This window comes from Apis florea, unplaced genomic scaffold (genome assembly GCF_048593485.1).
Source record: "Apis florea isolate Af1SG1 unplaced genomic scaffold, ASM4859348v1 contig_3493_pilon, whole genome shotgun sequence".
NCBI lineage: Eukaryota > Metazoa > Arthropoda > Insecta > Hymenoptera > Apidae > Apis > Apis florea.
In genome coordinates this window covers 1,201,382-1,215,402 of record NW_028256772.1, presented here as the reverse complement: position 1 = coordinate 1,215,402, position 14,021 = coordinate 1,201,382, and the positions used below count along the sequence as shown (strand labels likewise).

The 14,021-nt window shown below is 37.3% G+C and overlaps 1 protein-coding gene and 1 long non-coding RNA gene across 4 annotated transcripts in view; one reads left to right on the top strand and one right to left on the bottom strand.

The window, feature by feature from the left end:
* Window positions 1–826: 826 nt before the first annotated feature.
* Window positions 827–4,111, bottom strand: LOC147656894 (uncharacterized). Its single transcript, XR_015293460.1, has 2 exons — window positions 3,028–4,111; window positions 827–1,739 (listed from the first exon to the last, which is right to left on the bottom strand). It is a non-coding gene; the product is annotated as an uncharacterized LOC147656894 (long non-coding RNA).
* The window catches only part of LOC100867566 (puratrophin-1), a 344,145-nt gene continuing 334,207 nt past the window's right edge, over window positions 4,084–14,021 (top strand). For all 3 annotated transcript variants that reach the window (XM_086912709.1, XM_086912707.1, XM_012486434.3), the window contains exon 1: window positions 4,084–4,578. In XM_086912709.1, coding sequence (XP_086768835.1) covers window positions 4,507–4,578 — 72 coding nt within the window. In that variant the 5' untranslated portion in view covers window positions 4,084–4,506. The remainder of the gene's footprint in view (window positions 4,579–14,021) is intronic.

Genomic DNA, 14,021 nt, shown 5'->3' with positions numbered 1-14,021 from the left:
AAATTACAGCTGATTCGCTTGCTCGTCGGATCCTTTTCTTCGAGATTGCCATCTAGAGTGAGCAGCAACTTTCTCGAAGAAAAGCGGCCGGTTAGCAGAAGAAAGTGTGGAAAATGCATTCAGAAGGAATTCGAATCGCTCGATTTTATAATACAAGAAAATATGTAAGTATAAATTTTACACTTGCCGTGTATATCATCGTCAAATATTCGCCTCGTGTTCCAATTTTACCATTCACTCTGATTCCCCGGGTGTGTGTTGGAACACACAGTTGAAACGGTTGCTGGTTCTATTCACGAAGTCAAGAATCGTTACAATTATTGCGAAGTGTAACGTGTCGGTACGACGTGCAGAAAGCGTTTAAAGTTTAAACGCACCGCGGGGGAGTGACTCAGAGGCAAGCTATCTCATAGAGCAGCTAGACGTGCCTATTCGTTGCCCGGCAATTACGATTTGCGAGGGTCGAGCGCGTTCACACGGGAGGGGTTGCTTGCGAAATAATAAACGTTAGTTCCTTTATCGATTCCGAGCACGAGAGCTCTATGTGGAAGAGATCCAAGAATAGTCGCGAAACCATTGACATTGCCGTTCACTTACCTTTGTACGTAAATATTACGAGATCTACTCTACGTTTTTACTCTAATTTATTTTCCTCTGAACTTAGAAATTAATGTAATATGCGAATTTGTATATGTTGATTTGATATATTGATATCTATATCGGATTAGAATAACTTTTATATAACTACTGAATGAAAATTTGAAACGTATATAGATTTATGTACGTATTAAAAAATGCCAGAAATAAATAACAGATAGTCGAAAGATATAAAAAATTTTCACCATTTTTTAATTGTAAATCGTGCTCACAACAGAAGTTGTTGTACCTGTAATTCACGCCTTATTTAAGTAACAAGTTTGCCACATTCGTTCCACGGATTATATATATATAACATATATATAACAAGGCAGGATATAAACACGGTACAAACAGTTGATATTGCCGAGCGAACGATATTGTTACGGTGACGCATAATTTGCTTACGGTGTAATCGCACCTGCGCGGCCCACGAAAAATTAAATCCGGAACGACGGTTGGTACGATCGACGATTCTTTTTACCGCGCAGAAACTTCTCCTTGACTCGTTGCCTGTAGGGTCATCAATGTCGGCCGCGAAACAGGCGAGCCGATATGAATGAACGTCAGGAACCGAGGGCCTTTTTGAGGGTGCTCACGTGGCCGTCACGTGAGGTAGGCACCGCCCATTGTCTCGCGGAGAATGCATGTGTCGCGCATAGTGACACGCACGGAGGCCAATACACGGCGCGCGCACGTGCACATCCACGTAGAGGAGAAGGAGACGTGTGTGTCTGTGTGTCGGCGCAACGTAGGTTACGGGAACGGTGGCTGAATATTAAAGAGGGGAAGAGGTAAAAGGCGATAGGAGAGACACACACAGGAAGTGGCGGCGCTAATTGTGAAAGAGAACCGTTTCGCCAGGGTGTGTTTCTTTCCAGCTATAAGTGGTCCCTTTCGATCGATGGACGGAGTTTGTTCGCGCCAATCCTATTATTCGGCATGCACGTTCCATGTTTCGAGACTTTCCCAGCGAGGGCTGCACGTTTCACGCGTTAAAAATTCAGCGGGTAAGGTCGTTCGCGATGCCTCGTATACGTTTGGCGATCTTTATGCGACCAGTCCTCCATATTTCCTTTCAACCTGTACCCTCTCGCACGTATCTGGAATTTAAACAGGGAAATTATTGAGGATTATTCGGGGAATTGTCCCGATTCGTGGTATATTTCGTTCAATCACGTAGGATGATTTAATTTTTATTTTAAAATTTATCGTTAATCTTTACTTTTACTTACTAGTTTCTTTCTTTCTTTCTTTTTTTTTTTTTTTTCTAAACCTATCATTAGCAGTCGGAAATGTTCGTATTTTAATGCCAGTTACGCTAAATAAAAAACGTCGATGCTGTAACGAGAATCGAGATAGCCATTGCGAAAGTCAATAATGGGCGCATTTTTATCCGAACTAATTGTATCGGCGATTAGGTCTCGTTAACGAGAGTGCCTTGAAAATGTTTTATCGGTTGATAAATCAAACGGCCCGGATGTAAGGTATAGGGATGGTAATGCTGTCGCGTAATGTGCAGCAACGAATGGAAGTCGAGTTGGCCAGCATTGAAGTGAAAACAAACGAATGTAAACAGGATAGGGCACGTGTGGAGCGGGGGCATCGAGCCTTCCGCTTGTTTAGCTCTGTTTGTTTTGGCTGCGCCGTGAGACACACTGAATCGTTTTAACTCTTTCTTCCATTACGACCAGCTCGTGTTATATTGCTTTTTAAACGGTCATTTCTTTTTTCAATTTCTTCTTCGACTTTCCTCACCTTCGGCATCATCGGCAGGAAATAAAGATCGTTTCCAAAGAAATTAACTTTGGATAGGTATATCTGGTATACCTATCGTAGAATATTGTACAATATATATGTATAAAAGAATAACTTATGTAACTTTCAAAATAATATAAGAATTAAAGAGAAAAATATATAATATGAATCATTGTATTCTTTGAATTAATCGTGTAATATTAAATGATAAACATAAATGATATATATATATATATATATATAAGTGAAATAAAATGTTTATCATTTTGGGAGGTTATCAGGTTATTATTACTCTGATAGTTTTTGTCGATACTTTTGCGTGACAAAAAGCTATTAATGTTGTCTATGGAGCCATGGGTTCTCTTTCGAAATGGATTGATATCTTATATGTATTCTAGAAAATGGATATTTATAAGGAAAATTATTCTAATTACATTTTATTGATTCAATTCGTTCGTTATATGTTCAATATTATAATATAAAAAGTGTGTACTATTGCTATATCAATTTTAAATATTTGAAACGAATCAATATCAAATTGCATATAAAATAAAAGCATCAAAAAGGAAAAGTATCATGATAATGTAGTTTGGTGAACTCGCAGATTTTAGTAGACCCCCGAAGCATACCAACCTTTATTCTTAAATGTGGTGTTGGGTGGTTAAGGCACGCCTAAAGTTGTGCTGAAACGCGATTCAGGTATATCGTTCCGCAGTTCCGGCGTTCCGGACGTCCCGTTTCATCGTTCCACAGTTCGAGCGCGAGAGTAGGCAGTTGCGTGTGTCGTGTCAGTTATATCTCGGCAGCGAGAGCCGTCAGGCATACGGGTATTTCGATGCGCGTTGTTCGTTCAAAATCCTCGTGTATCTTGATGTATTAACACCAGCAAAAACATACGACAAAGTTTCAATAACCGTATCCTGTTGTCGAACGAATTTGTAAACGAATTCATGTGTGATTTCATTTCTTGAAGTAATCTCTTTCGAGAATGTTTATATCGTTTACAGAAAATCTTGTTGCCTAAGTCGATTAAATCATGACAGTCGTTTCCTTGGATTCTGATGTGATGACATTTATTATGATATCGAGTGCAGTCGATTCATTTTCGCGGATAATCAAGTATGAATCTTCTTTTGCAAAAACGAAGAATTTCAAGGTTAAGTACAGGATCTGACACGTGATTGTTTGATATGTAGTTAAATCGTATGCGGTACGATTATATGTGTCATTTTACATCACATACTGCAGTGATTTCAATCGATCAAATGAACTGGATTTGATGTTTATTGAATATACCACGTGTCGGTAGTATCGGTGGCGTGCATGACCGGACGCAATTACGATCGAGACATTATAATGAATTATGCAACATCATGTCAATTCGAAGATTATCAAGTTTGGACGTTTTATTTTCTCGTGTCAATGCTTGGTTTGCGTTCATTCATTTCTTGTGACATCCGTTGAAAACGTGAATTGTGTATCGAACGCCATCACGAAATGAACGATGTGTTATGACACGATATCGATAAGTATCTTATAAATGTGTTAATGTGTTACACGATCATGTTCGTTTTAAGCACAAAATTGTGAAATCTCGGAAACGTTCGACTGAAAAAATATTATTTCTTTAAAGTGAACGGTGATTTATCTAATCCATTTCGTGAATTATCGAACGGTATGAAGTTTGAGGTTTGTTGCTTCGATTCGTACGCGAAGTGTGTTGTTTCCTCTTATTAACGCATACGAATACACGTGCCTTATTTTTTGTACTCTTTTCATCGTGCTGTCACGAAAATCGTGTTCAAAGCAAATATCATATCAGTTGTTAAAAGATCATAAGCTCGATTTAGGCGGGAAAGTAACGTTACTAGAACGAATTCGATATCGAGTTTTTACTGCGCAACGTGTTCGCGTCGTTATTTCTCGAGATAGAGATGTGGAGATGGAAATTTTAATCAAACGATCACGGTCATGTGACTGACGGTTGTGAATTCGAATGCTGACTGTGAGTCAAGCTGTGAAATTTTTACGCGAAAAAGTGACAAAGTGTAAAAAGTGACGGAAGAGTTTCGAAGTTAACCTCACAAGAGAATCAAAAATTGGATAATCGTCATGGCTTACGTGCTCTGGCGGGTTTTTATGAAGAGATACTCGAAGGTGCGGCTTGGGCTCAGGAATCTTCCTGTAAGTGTTACACACTTGGTTCGTAATTTTGCTTCGTATACATTTACTTTAGTTTACGCGCGGGCGTTGCAGTTGTTCGCAATGCAAATGTTCTGTCTGAACCAAGCGAAATCGCCGTTCGGGATGAATTTCCATCGGCAACACTAGGGAGATAAACGTACGTTCCATCGTAATTCTCAAGGTCAGAATTTTACGGGCGAATTTAGCCGCGCTTCGCGTCAAATAACCGCTATAATTGGTGTAGCCATTGAATACGTTATGCAACGAGCCGACCGGAAACCGTATTTGGTATGAAAATCACTACCTATAGCATCGATTTTTTTATTCTCAAACGTAACTATCTTTCAAACGACGGAACAAAAATTCTTCGGAACTAAATATATAAGGATTTATATATATATATTGTGTATCTGGTTAAAAATTCAAAAGAACAATATTTTAATTTGAATACATACACCAAATATGTAGATATAATTATTAGGAGTTTTTTTATTTTAAATTAATTTAATTTTCCCTCGATTTTCGATCGGCTCGATCGATAATGGCCAACGCACCGGTAAGATCGCTTTACATTTTATCGCAACTAGGTGCAATTATTAGGCGGTACAACTGTGGCTAATGCGAATTATCCAGTAATTGGATAATTGCCGTTTGAAGTCCGCACAGCAATTCTCTTTTTTATATTCTTTTTGTATCGTTTCGTGTTGACTATGGTATCGATTTCTATCAATGTATCATGATCGATCGGATGCGTGCACGGTTCGTTGGTTTCCTATCGAAGCAGGATTCGTTCGCGGTTCGGGCCGTATCACGAACTATACAGGCCTCCCCCCTTTTTCCTCTTTTCTCGCGCCTATCTTGTTATTAATAAATTATTAAACCAATATAATCGCGTTCAATTTGTAGATAGATCTCGTTATTTAATTTTCCTCCTGAACGGGTCAGTTGATACAGTTGAAGCGAGCAGAACGCGACCAGGTTTCGCGAGACGTGTTTAATCAATCAGGAAAAAGTGGTTCCCGATCTGTGTACTTATACAGGCACGCCCTGCTAATAAATTTTGCATAGTAGCGCGGAAGGGAAATGCGGCTAAGGTGGGAGGGTGCGGGCAATTTACGACGTGTCGGATTGGATTACTTCGATGCGTCCGCGCGAAGATCCCACCGCACGCTTATGTAAACGATTGTTATATATCCCGACACGGCGTTCACATTGAACGTTAACTCTTACGTATAATATTATACTAGATATAGATACTTTCATTTTTTATCGTCTCATTAAAATTATGTTATTATAATCTCAAACTGGATTATAATTCTCTCATATATACATATTTAATAATTTTGAAATTAATACTTACTCGAATTGAAAAATTCAAGTAACAATTTATTTTCGTTCCATCCCACCGCAACAACTCATCGCGTCTCGAGGACAAGCAGGAGTCAGCGTTTGCTTCCTAGAACTTGGTCCTCGTATTGTAATTATCGACAGAGAGGAAAAAAAAAGATATATAAGCGCTATTGCAAAGTCGGTGGCCCGGGGGAGGGGGTTTCAGCATCTTAATAAATTAAGTGCATTCCGCTGGAGGGAGTGGGGGGCCGGCTGGTGGACAAATGGAGGAATAGGAGGGAGGAGGAAGGAGCGAAGAGAGGAAAGAAAGGAGCGGTAGGCGGTGGAGGAGTGTCGAGGGGTGCAATTCAGTTTGCGGTCGCCGAGTCAGGTTACGTTAGGTTAGTCCAGCGGTTGGTCCCCGTGACCGTGAACCGCGGCTGACCTGCGACACAAACACACAGAGTTCCTCTTTCTCTCTTCCCTCCCACCTTCCATAAATCTACCTGCACTACATCGCGTCTCGTTCCACCGGGCAGGCGAAGCACCGCTCGTTCGCTCGCCTCCTCTCCCTCTCTCTCTCTCTCTCTTCTCTCCGTCTCGCCTCGCATTGTGCGCTCCTCGGGAGTGATAAATACGGCCGGCCACCCCTCTTCCATCCCCGTATCTCGTTATCTGTCCTCGTCTGGCCAACTGAACAACTCGCGAAACCGGCGTGGACCGTTTTATCCTGCTTATACCGCTGACTCCTCGCGTGGGCGTGTTGATCCATTTCGATTTTCACCACGTTTTCTGAGAGGATAACTCGGTTGTTATCAATTGGTAGCAATTGTGGGGAATATTGGGAATATTGAGAGTGAATATGTCGATTTCTTTTTACGAGGATGAGACAAATCTTATCGTTTTTATTTATTCGATGATGAAATTTTGTTAAGAAATCAAGACGGAAATTAAAATGGAGCATTTAAACAGAATTAATTAATACGAAATTTATTTATCATGGATAATGTATGTAAGTTTTTCATTTAAATCTTTGCAAAAAAGAATGAATTGAATTGAATTCGTCTTCACGGAAGATAAAGCGTGTATTTATGTTTAAAAGAATTGGAATACAGTTGTGACGGAATAATTCGTTTGTTTTAATTATACTTTCGGAATAGGAAAGTTGTTGTAAATCTAGATCAAGCCGAAGAAAGTTAATACATTTTTTAAAAAAAGGCTTCGACTCGTATCGATGGAACTCTCGAGGAAACAACATTGAAATTCAGAAGCGGTTTTATCCGTGACACGGGTTAAACGCAGCATTTTCTCCCGTTTCGTTATCGCAATGTTTTGCACATCAGCTATCAGCCACGAAGGCAAGAAGAAGCTTCGGTTAATCAAACGCTGGCTGCAGCTTCTTTCGCCCGCTTAATTTAATTTGCTCCTTGCTTCGTATCGGTTTAGAGGAGGCGGTTGGAACCCACTCTTGTTTTATCTGAAATAATTTGTTCCATTATCGAGTGGCGCGTACTTGAAACGAAAGTGGAAACACCGAGAAGAATGTTTGCTTTGAACGAATGTAGGCGGACAGATTGATCGATGGCTCTTTAATCGCTATTGTTAACGTTCATGGCCGTTGCAAATCGGATCACCCATGTGAGATGCGTGTTGCAGTTGAACGGACGAGCTTCTCCCCGAGCGTTTTCTTCGTTCTAACGTTTGCATAATCTTTCTCCTTTGCACCGTTTAAAATTGTCGAAGTTTCTTTCCCTTTTCCTTCAACGAAAGTTAAGAAAAAGGTGCTCGCAGCTATTGAGAAAGAGTTTTTTATTATTATTATATTGTTTGTAAGCAAATTAAAAATCGTGTAAAAAATAAAATCGATCTGCGTAATTGCAAAAGATTCGCCATTACTGTTTTAAGAGAAGATCCATTCGGCGAAGCACGAACAATGTAATATAATTTGAAATCAAATGTCCGTGAAACAATATAGTATAAAACTTTACTATCCAAATACCTATTATTCGAATACTATTAACTGAATATTTTATTATTCGGTTTGGATATCATCTTTATTTACTAATTTATTTAATAATATAAAAACACGTTTTTCGATATTATAATAGTTGTGATAAAAATTTAATTTGAAATTATTTTTAATTAAAAATTTAATTAAAAATTAATATATTCTTGTAGCGTGTACAACGTATTAAAATGAAATTGGAAATATTTAGGAAACTAGAAAGCGATGAGATAGAGTTTGAAAAATCATTGGGATTAAGAAGCGGGAGAGCGAAGAGAGGAAAGGTAAAAAAATTAATTGCAAGATGCACGTGTACATGTTAAAAAATTCGTGCAATTTGCTAAAAATTGTAATGATTTATTCTTCTTAATTTCTTTCATTATCTTAATTTTATTATAAGTAAAAATATTATTTGCCTTAAAATGATTCATTTAAGAAAAGCCTGTCTATTATATTATCCGAATGATCTTGCCAATTAATTTGGATAATGAAAGATTTTTCGTTAAGAAAAAAAATTTTTATTAGCCTTAAAGTTTCGTTAAAAAATTTTTTTTCTACATTCAACGAAAAAGACATAACTTTCCACTCAAGTATTTTTACTTACGTACTTTCACTCTAATCCTCGGACGATACAATGAAAGAATTGATAAAGAAAAACTTATTGTAAACATTTTTACATTGTGACATTATATCATCTGATGTGACATTACACGCATAGAGAGAAGAACATACTTTTACATCAAAACTCATAAAATATTATGGATAATAAAATTTTCTATTTCGTGCGACAATTTCTTTGAGATTAGACTTAAACTTGAAAAACTTAATCTAGATGTGTCTCAAAGTAGTCTGAGATGATCGAAAGATTCGTATATACGTGCAAGTTTCTCTTGAAATAATCAGCAAGGATCATTAAACAGATCAAAAAGAAACGTAATTCTTTTCAATATAATTATCTATCTAATACAAATCATTTACGTTTATACAATTACTACAGCAAAAAGAAAAAAGAAGCGCAACGTATTATTGAATTTCAAATTATCCACTCTACTAAATCTTCGTTATATAACATCGAGAAAGATAGACTTTTGAGCTACAAAATTATTTTCTTAATTTGCTCGAGTAGCATTTTCTTTCCCCAAGGATCATCTCATTTGTCGAGGACGTTTCATTCATCGTTCCAGAAATTAGCGATAGGAAAAGAACGAGTTATACGAGTTATCCAACGCATACGACGCCGTTTCCTTCTCGGAAGACTCCCATACTGTGTGAAGCAAGATCGATGATATCATTGTTCATTCTCTAAGCGTGTATGCTTAGGTCGCTGCTCGCCAGAAAAACGTTTGTCGCACGAACCGCGTGTTTAATATGTATTAACGTTTCTTACGAAACCGACTGAAACCGAGACCGAACACGCTAATTTCCTCCCCCCCGAATGACGCCGTGATTCCGTCGTAGCTCCGTTTACATTGACACGAATTTATCGCTCGCCACATATTTGCCGTTGTTCTAACGCGTTTAACCACAAATTCTCCAAACACACGTATCTCCAGTTTTATGGGTTTGAATATACGTTCAACCTGTTGAAGACTTCTGACGATTTGAATTTGGCGGTTGATTTTAATTTGGCTGGAATCATTCGTTTTTTTTAAAACACGCAGTTCCAAAGTATCTGTCGTCCAAAGCGTTTTATTAGTTGTTTGAATCGAAAAAAGTTATGGTGGGGTAAAGTTGGAATTACAAACGATTCGAATAAATACTTCAAATACAAAGTTTCGAAAGCATTACCATAATTTCTAATCCACTAATTTGAAAGAGTAATTAAGAGATTTAAGATATTCGTCGTGAGTTGAAGTTTCTTTTTCGAAATCGCGAAAAATGCAGCGATCAAAAAAGGAGGGAATATTAATTCTAACCTATTCGAGAGCGAGATAGCAGCGTCGGTTTTCCCATATATATAAATTATGATTAATACCGGGAAAAATGCACGGGGTCGGCATTCCATCGTGGCTCTTAGAGCATGTCAGAGGTTTAGGGATGCGCACAATGCACACCGTGCAATTTCACTTACTTTCGCCGCTAATTAATCGAGCGCACTTCTAGACGGCTGACTCGTGCGGACCCAGAGAAAGGTACAGAGCATGCAAATTCCATCGAAAAAACGAAACACTCTGCCGCTCTTTCATCGCGGCTCCACGCTCCGCTGCCTCTATTAAATATCGTCATTGTACCGACGTGTTCTAAGTAAATTCACAGAGGGGAGAGAAAGTTGCGATGTGTTGAATTTTCTGCCGATAACGTTCAAAATTGCGGATGTGCTTCTGCCATCGAGGAAAAGAATATTTAGAAACTGGGTTTCGAGTTTACGCGATTATCGATATCCTTATTGATAAACATCGATAACGCTCGATACGTTATCATTAAGATATCGATAACGGATGAAAACTAGAGTTCCTTTTACTTTTTCCTTGTTCAAATTGAAGATATCATCGTGTCGATGATTATCCACGAATGAATAAATATATATTGCTTTCGAATATATTCGAAAGATATGGAATATAGTATTTGAATAAAATTTGTTTCGCAATCAATTGTTTATTTCAATGGATATTGCAGTAAATTGCTAAAAGGTTAGTCGTAATTTCGATAAGTCGTTTGATTAAAACGTTATTTTTTCTACGTCTGGTTATTTCAATATCTTTAAATATTTTCCTTAACGAGCACCGAGTGCAACTATCAAGGAAACCTTGAACGCTCTTGACGCACGAACATATCAGAAATTCTTACCTTTCCTCGTGCGATCTTTTTCACACCGATGTCTCTAATTCGTTTAACGAATGAAGCGAGCCATCGGATTCGATCATTAATGTTTAATGCGAATGTACGTTGCTCGAAAGTGGAACATTTATAAAATGTAATATCAATCAGTTTTTTTTCCCCCTTTTTTTTTTTAAGGACTACGTTTTATATTTTATACTCGAAATTACTTATTAGACACTTGCTTGTCAATACTACAACTATAGATAAATGTCGTCGACAGTCCATTGTCGGATATTATTGCTTGCGTTAAAATGTTTTTCGTTTTAATGCCCCCTTATTGTCTCTCGCGGTGTAATTTCTTTTCGCTCTTTTCTTTTAAATAATACTTTCACAAGAGCTTGTTAAACAACGAAATCATTCCGTTCAATATCGCCTTTGATGAAATTATATTGTTGCGCTTTCGTTTATTACGGTACGTAAAATAATTTTTATATAAAAATAAATTTTACTCTGCTACAAACAAAGAAGTAATGCTTTTTTTTAATAACTCGAACGTTTTCCGAGTAAGGATGGCTTTGAGTGTAATAACGTAACGGGGACACGTGTAAGGCGAAAACGCCGTGTCCCGAGTTTCAACGATTCAGCCGGGTGAAACGGTCGAAGCGGAATGAACAATTTTGGAACGCAACAATGTAGGAAATTCAATGTGGTGATAGGGATCTTTGTTCGCGTTTCGAGGGAAACCTAGTTCTTTCTCTCTATCCTCTTCCGGCAAAAACTTTAATCGCAATTAAGACAATTTCACGGAAGGAATGGGTATTGTGTTTGAATCTGTATCTGTCATTTCATTTTGTTTCCAGTCCGCGCGATGATTCCTGTTTAAAATAAATATTTTTCCCTATTTTTCCCTGTTTTTAAAAAATAGTAATTTTAAAATATATATATATATTTATACATGTGCACTATATTTCTGTTCACATACATCGTTTACTTATCACAAATAATTGATGTCTTAAAAATGTTTCAGCGAAAAACAGTGTAATTACGTTATCTTTGCCACATTTAGTGCGATAAGTAATAGAAGCAAACATAAAATTGGTTTTTAGTTAGTGGATTATTCAAAAAAAAATTCATTTCTGAATTTTTCATTTAATAGAAAGTGAATATTTTATTTTTCAACCAGATTTACACAGAATAATTACAAATTTGTTTTCAAAAAAGAAATGTCTTAAATGGAACGCCTAAATTAAAATACATAATTTAAATAGTTAAAATTTATTTAAAAAATTATTATCATTAATTATTTGTAATGCCACAATTTATTACGTGAAATTAATTAATCAGTACTTATCTTATATACTCGAAAAATCGAAAGAGCCTCTCGAAGATGTACCATGAGCTGCGCGTTCCCAATGTCGGAGGATAATTGATGATAGTTGCTTAGCAGTCGACGACGCACAAAAGATTCCTGGGCTCCTTCTCGCCCGGTCATGGTTGGGCATAAAAATTTAAATTAATACAATGAAAGAGCATTCAGTATTCCCTCGCTCTCTTTCTCTCTCTCTCTCGAATACAAGCCGGACCGTGGAACGTTATTGTTGCATGCAATGAATTATGTTACACGTTTTGTAATGAGTAAGACGAGGGGATGTGCCAGGCGGATGCTCGCTAGAAGGTGAAAAAATATAGGGGAGGAAACTTGTTTCTCGATGTATAATTATGCGGCAAATTAGTTTGTAAATAGATTAATAATCAGAGTTATTTTGATCAGAGCGAAGTGAAATATTTTGGAATATTTGGTTGGTTTTTGTAATTTATCTTTATAGGGAAGATAGGGAACTGTGTTTGTTAGCTGGAATTTAATCTTTGGTGGACCTAGTTTCACTTACTTTGGTATCATCGCTTTCGTATCTTTTCGTATCTTTTTTTAGAAGAGATACAACTATATATTCTCTGTTCTAGAAATATTAAGATACTGTAACTTTCTAACGTATTACAAAAACGATAATAATGCTGTTTCATTTAAGATCCTTCATTAAATCCTTCAATTTGCATAAGAATAAGCTATTTACAAATTATCATATACCTACATATGACATAACAAAATAATGAGCATTTGATAATAAATTATTCATTCCTTCGTAAATAGCTGTTAAACATCTATCTTGTCTTTTGTAAATATCCGTTATAATATGTAAATTACATTGCGATAAATATTTATTTATTGTTAATGATAAAAAAAAAAAACGAAGAAGGAATAAACAGGACCAGAATAGAACATAACCTCATCACTTATAAAGGTTAAATGTCCATAATATGCTCTTTCGTTTTTCAAGGCATCGAAGCGTAAATTCGATCATAACGAGAGAGAATAAACCCCCGCTCGATAATACGGATAGATTTTCCGATAAAATACTAGAGCTCGCCGAGAAACGATCGTGAATCGCTATCGGATTATCTGCCAGCCAGACTGCGCGTTATTCTTCGCTTGCGCAACATGCCGTTCAATCATGCGCGCGCACTCGACTCTATCATCTGCGCAGACGCGCGCGTCCGCGCGTTTCGATTTAATTTGTGCGCATGCTCGGTGCGGTAACACGAATGAAAGTGATTCGATGCAATCGTCCGTTCGTTTACGGTTTATCGCGGTGTGCCGTTAATTAAATCGTTCGCGCAATATATTCTAGACATCCGCGTAATTAATTTGTTATCGTGGGATTGTATTTGAATGGAACATTCGCGAATTTAATATATAAATATATATATATATATATATGTTAAGATCGAAAATCTTTGTTAACTTATGTATGATTAGTGAACAAAATTTAGAACAGAATGCTATTGTTAATATACATATTTTTTACGAGTTTCTTTTCATAAAATACTTTTCTAAAAAGAAGATTGTTCGAGACGATTTTTAAAGGAAAGGATCTCGCGATACGTGTATATATATTCGCGGTTTAGAACAATTTGAATAATTTAAGTATTCAAATTTCATTTTCCCTCCATTTGGTCGGAATGCGGTTCTTGCATCAAAGATTCTACGAACACTTTCAGTTCTGCTCCGCGAGGCGTTGGTGTAATTACTCGGACTTTCTGTTGCACGCGTATCTGCATACAAACTATGCCGGCATATTCGCGTTGATTAATATTAACTTCTCGACAATGGATTTTGTCCCTTTGAGAGCGTGAGACAGTTCTTGTTTGCTTTTCGCCATCGCGTTGGATAGCCGTGAAATTCATGCCGCAATTTCCCCGTTTGAGATGTCTTGTTCGAGCGATGCGAGCGAGGTTTCTTTCATCATTGAGGAGGAACTCGTTGGAAGAACTCGACATTCGAGAAACCTTG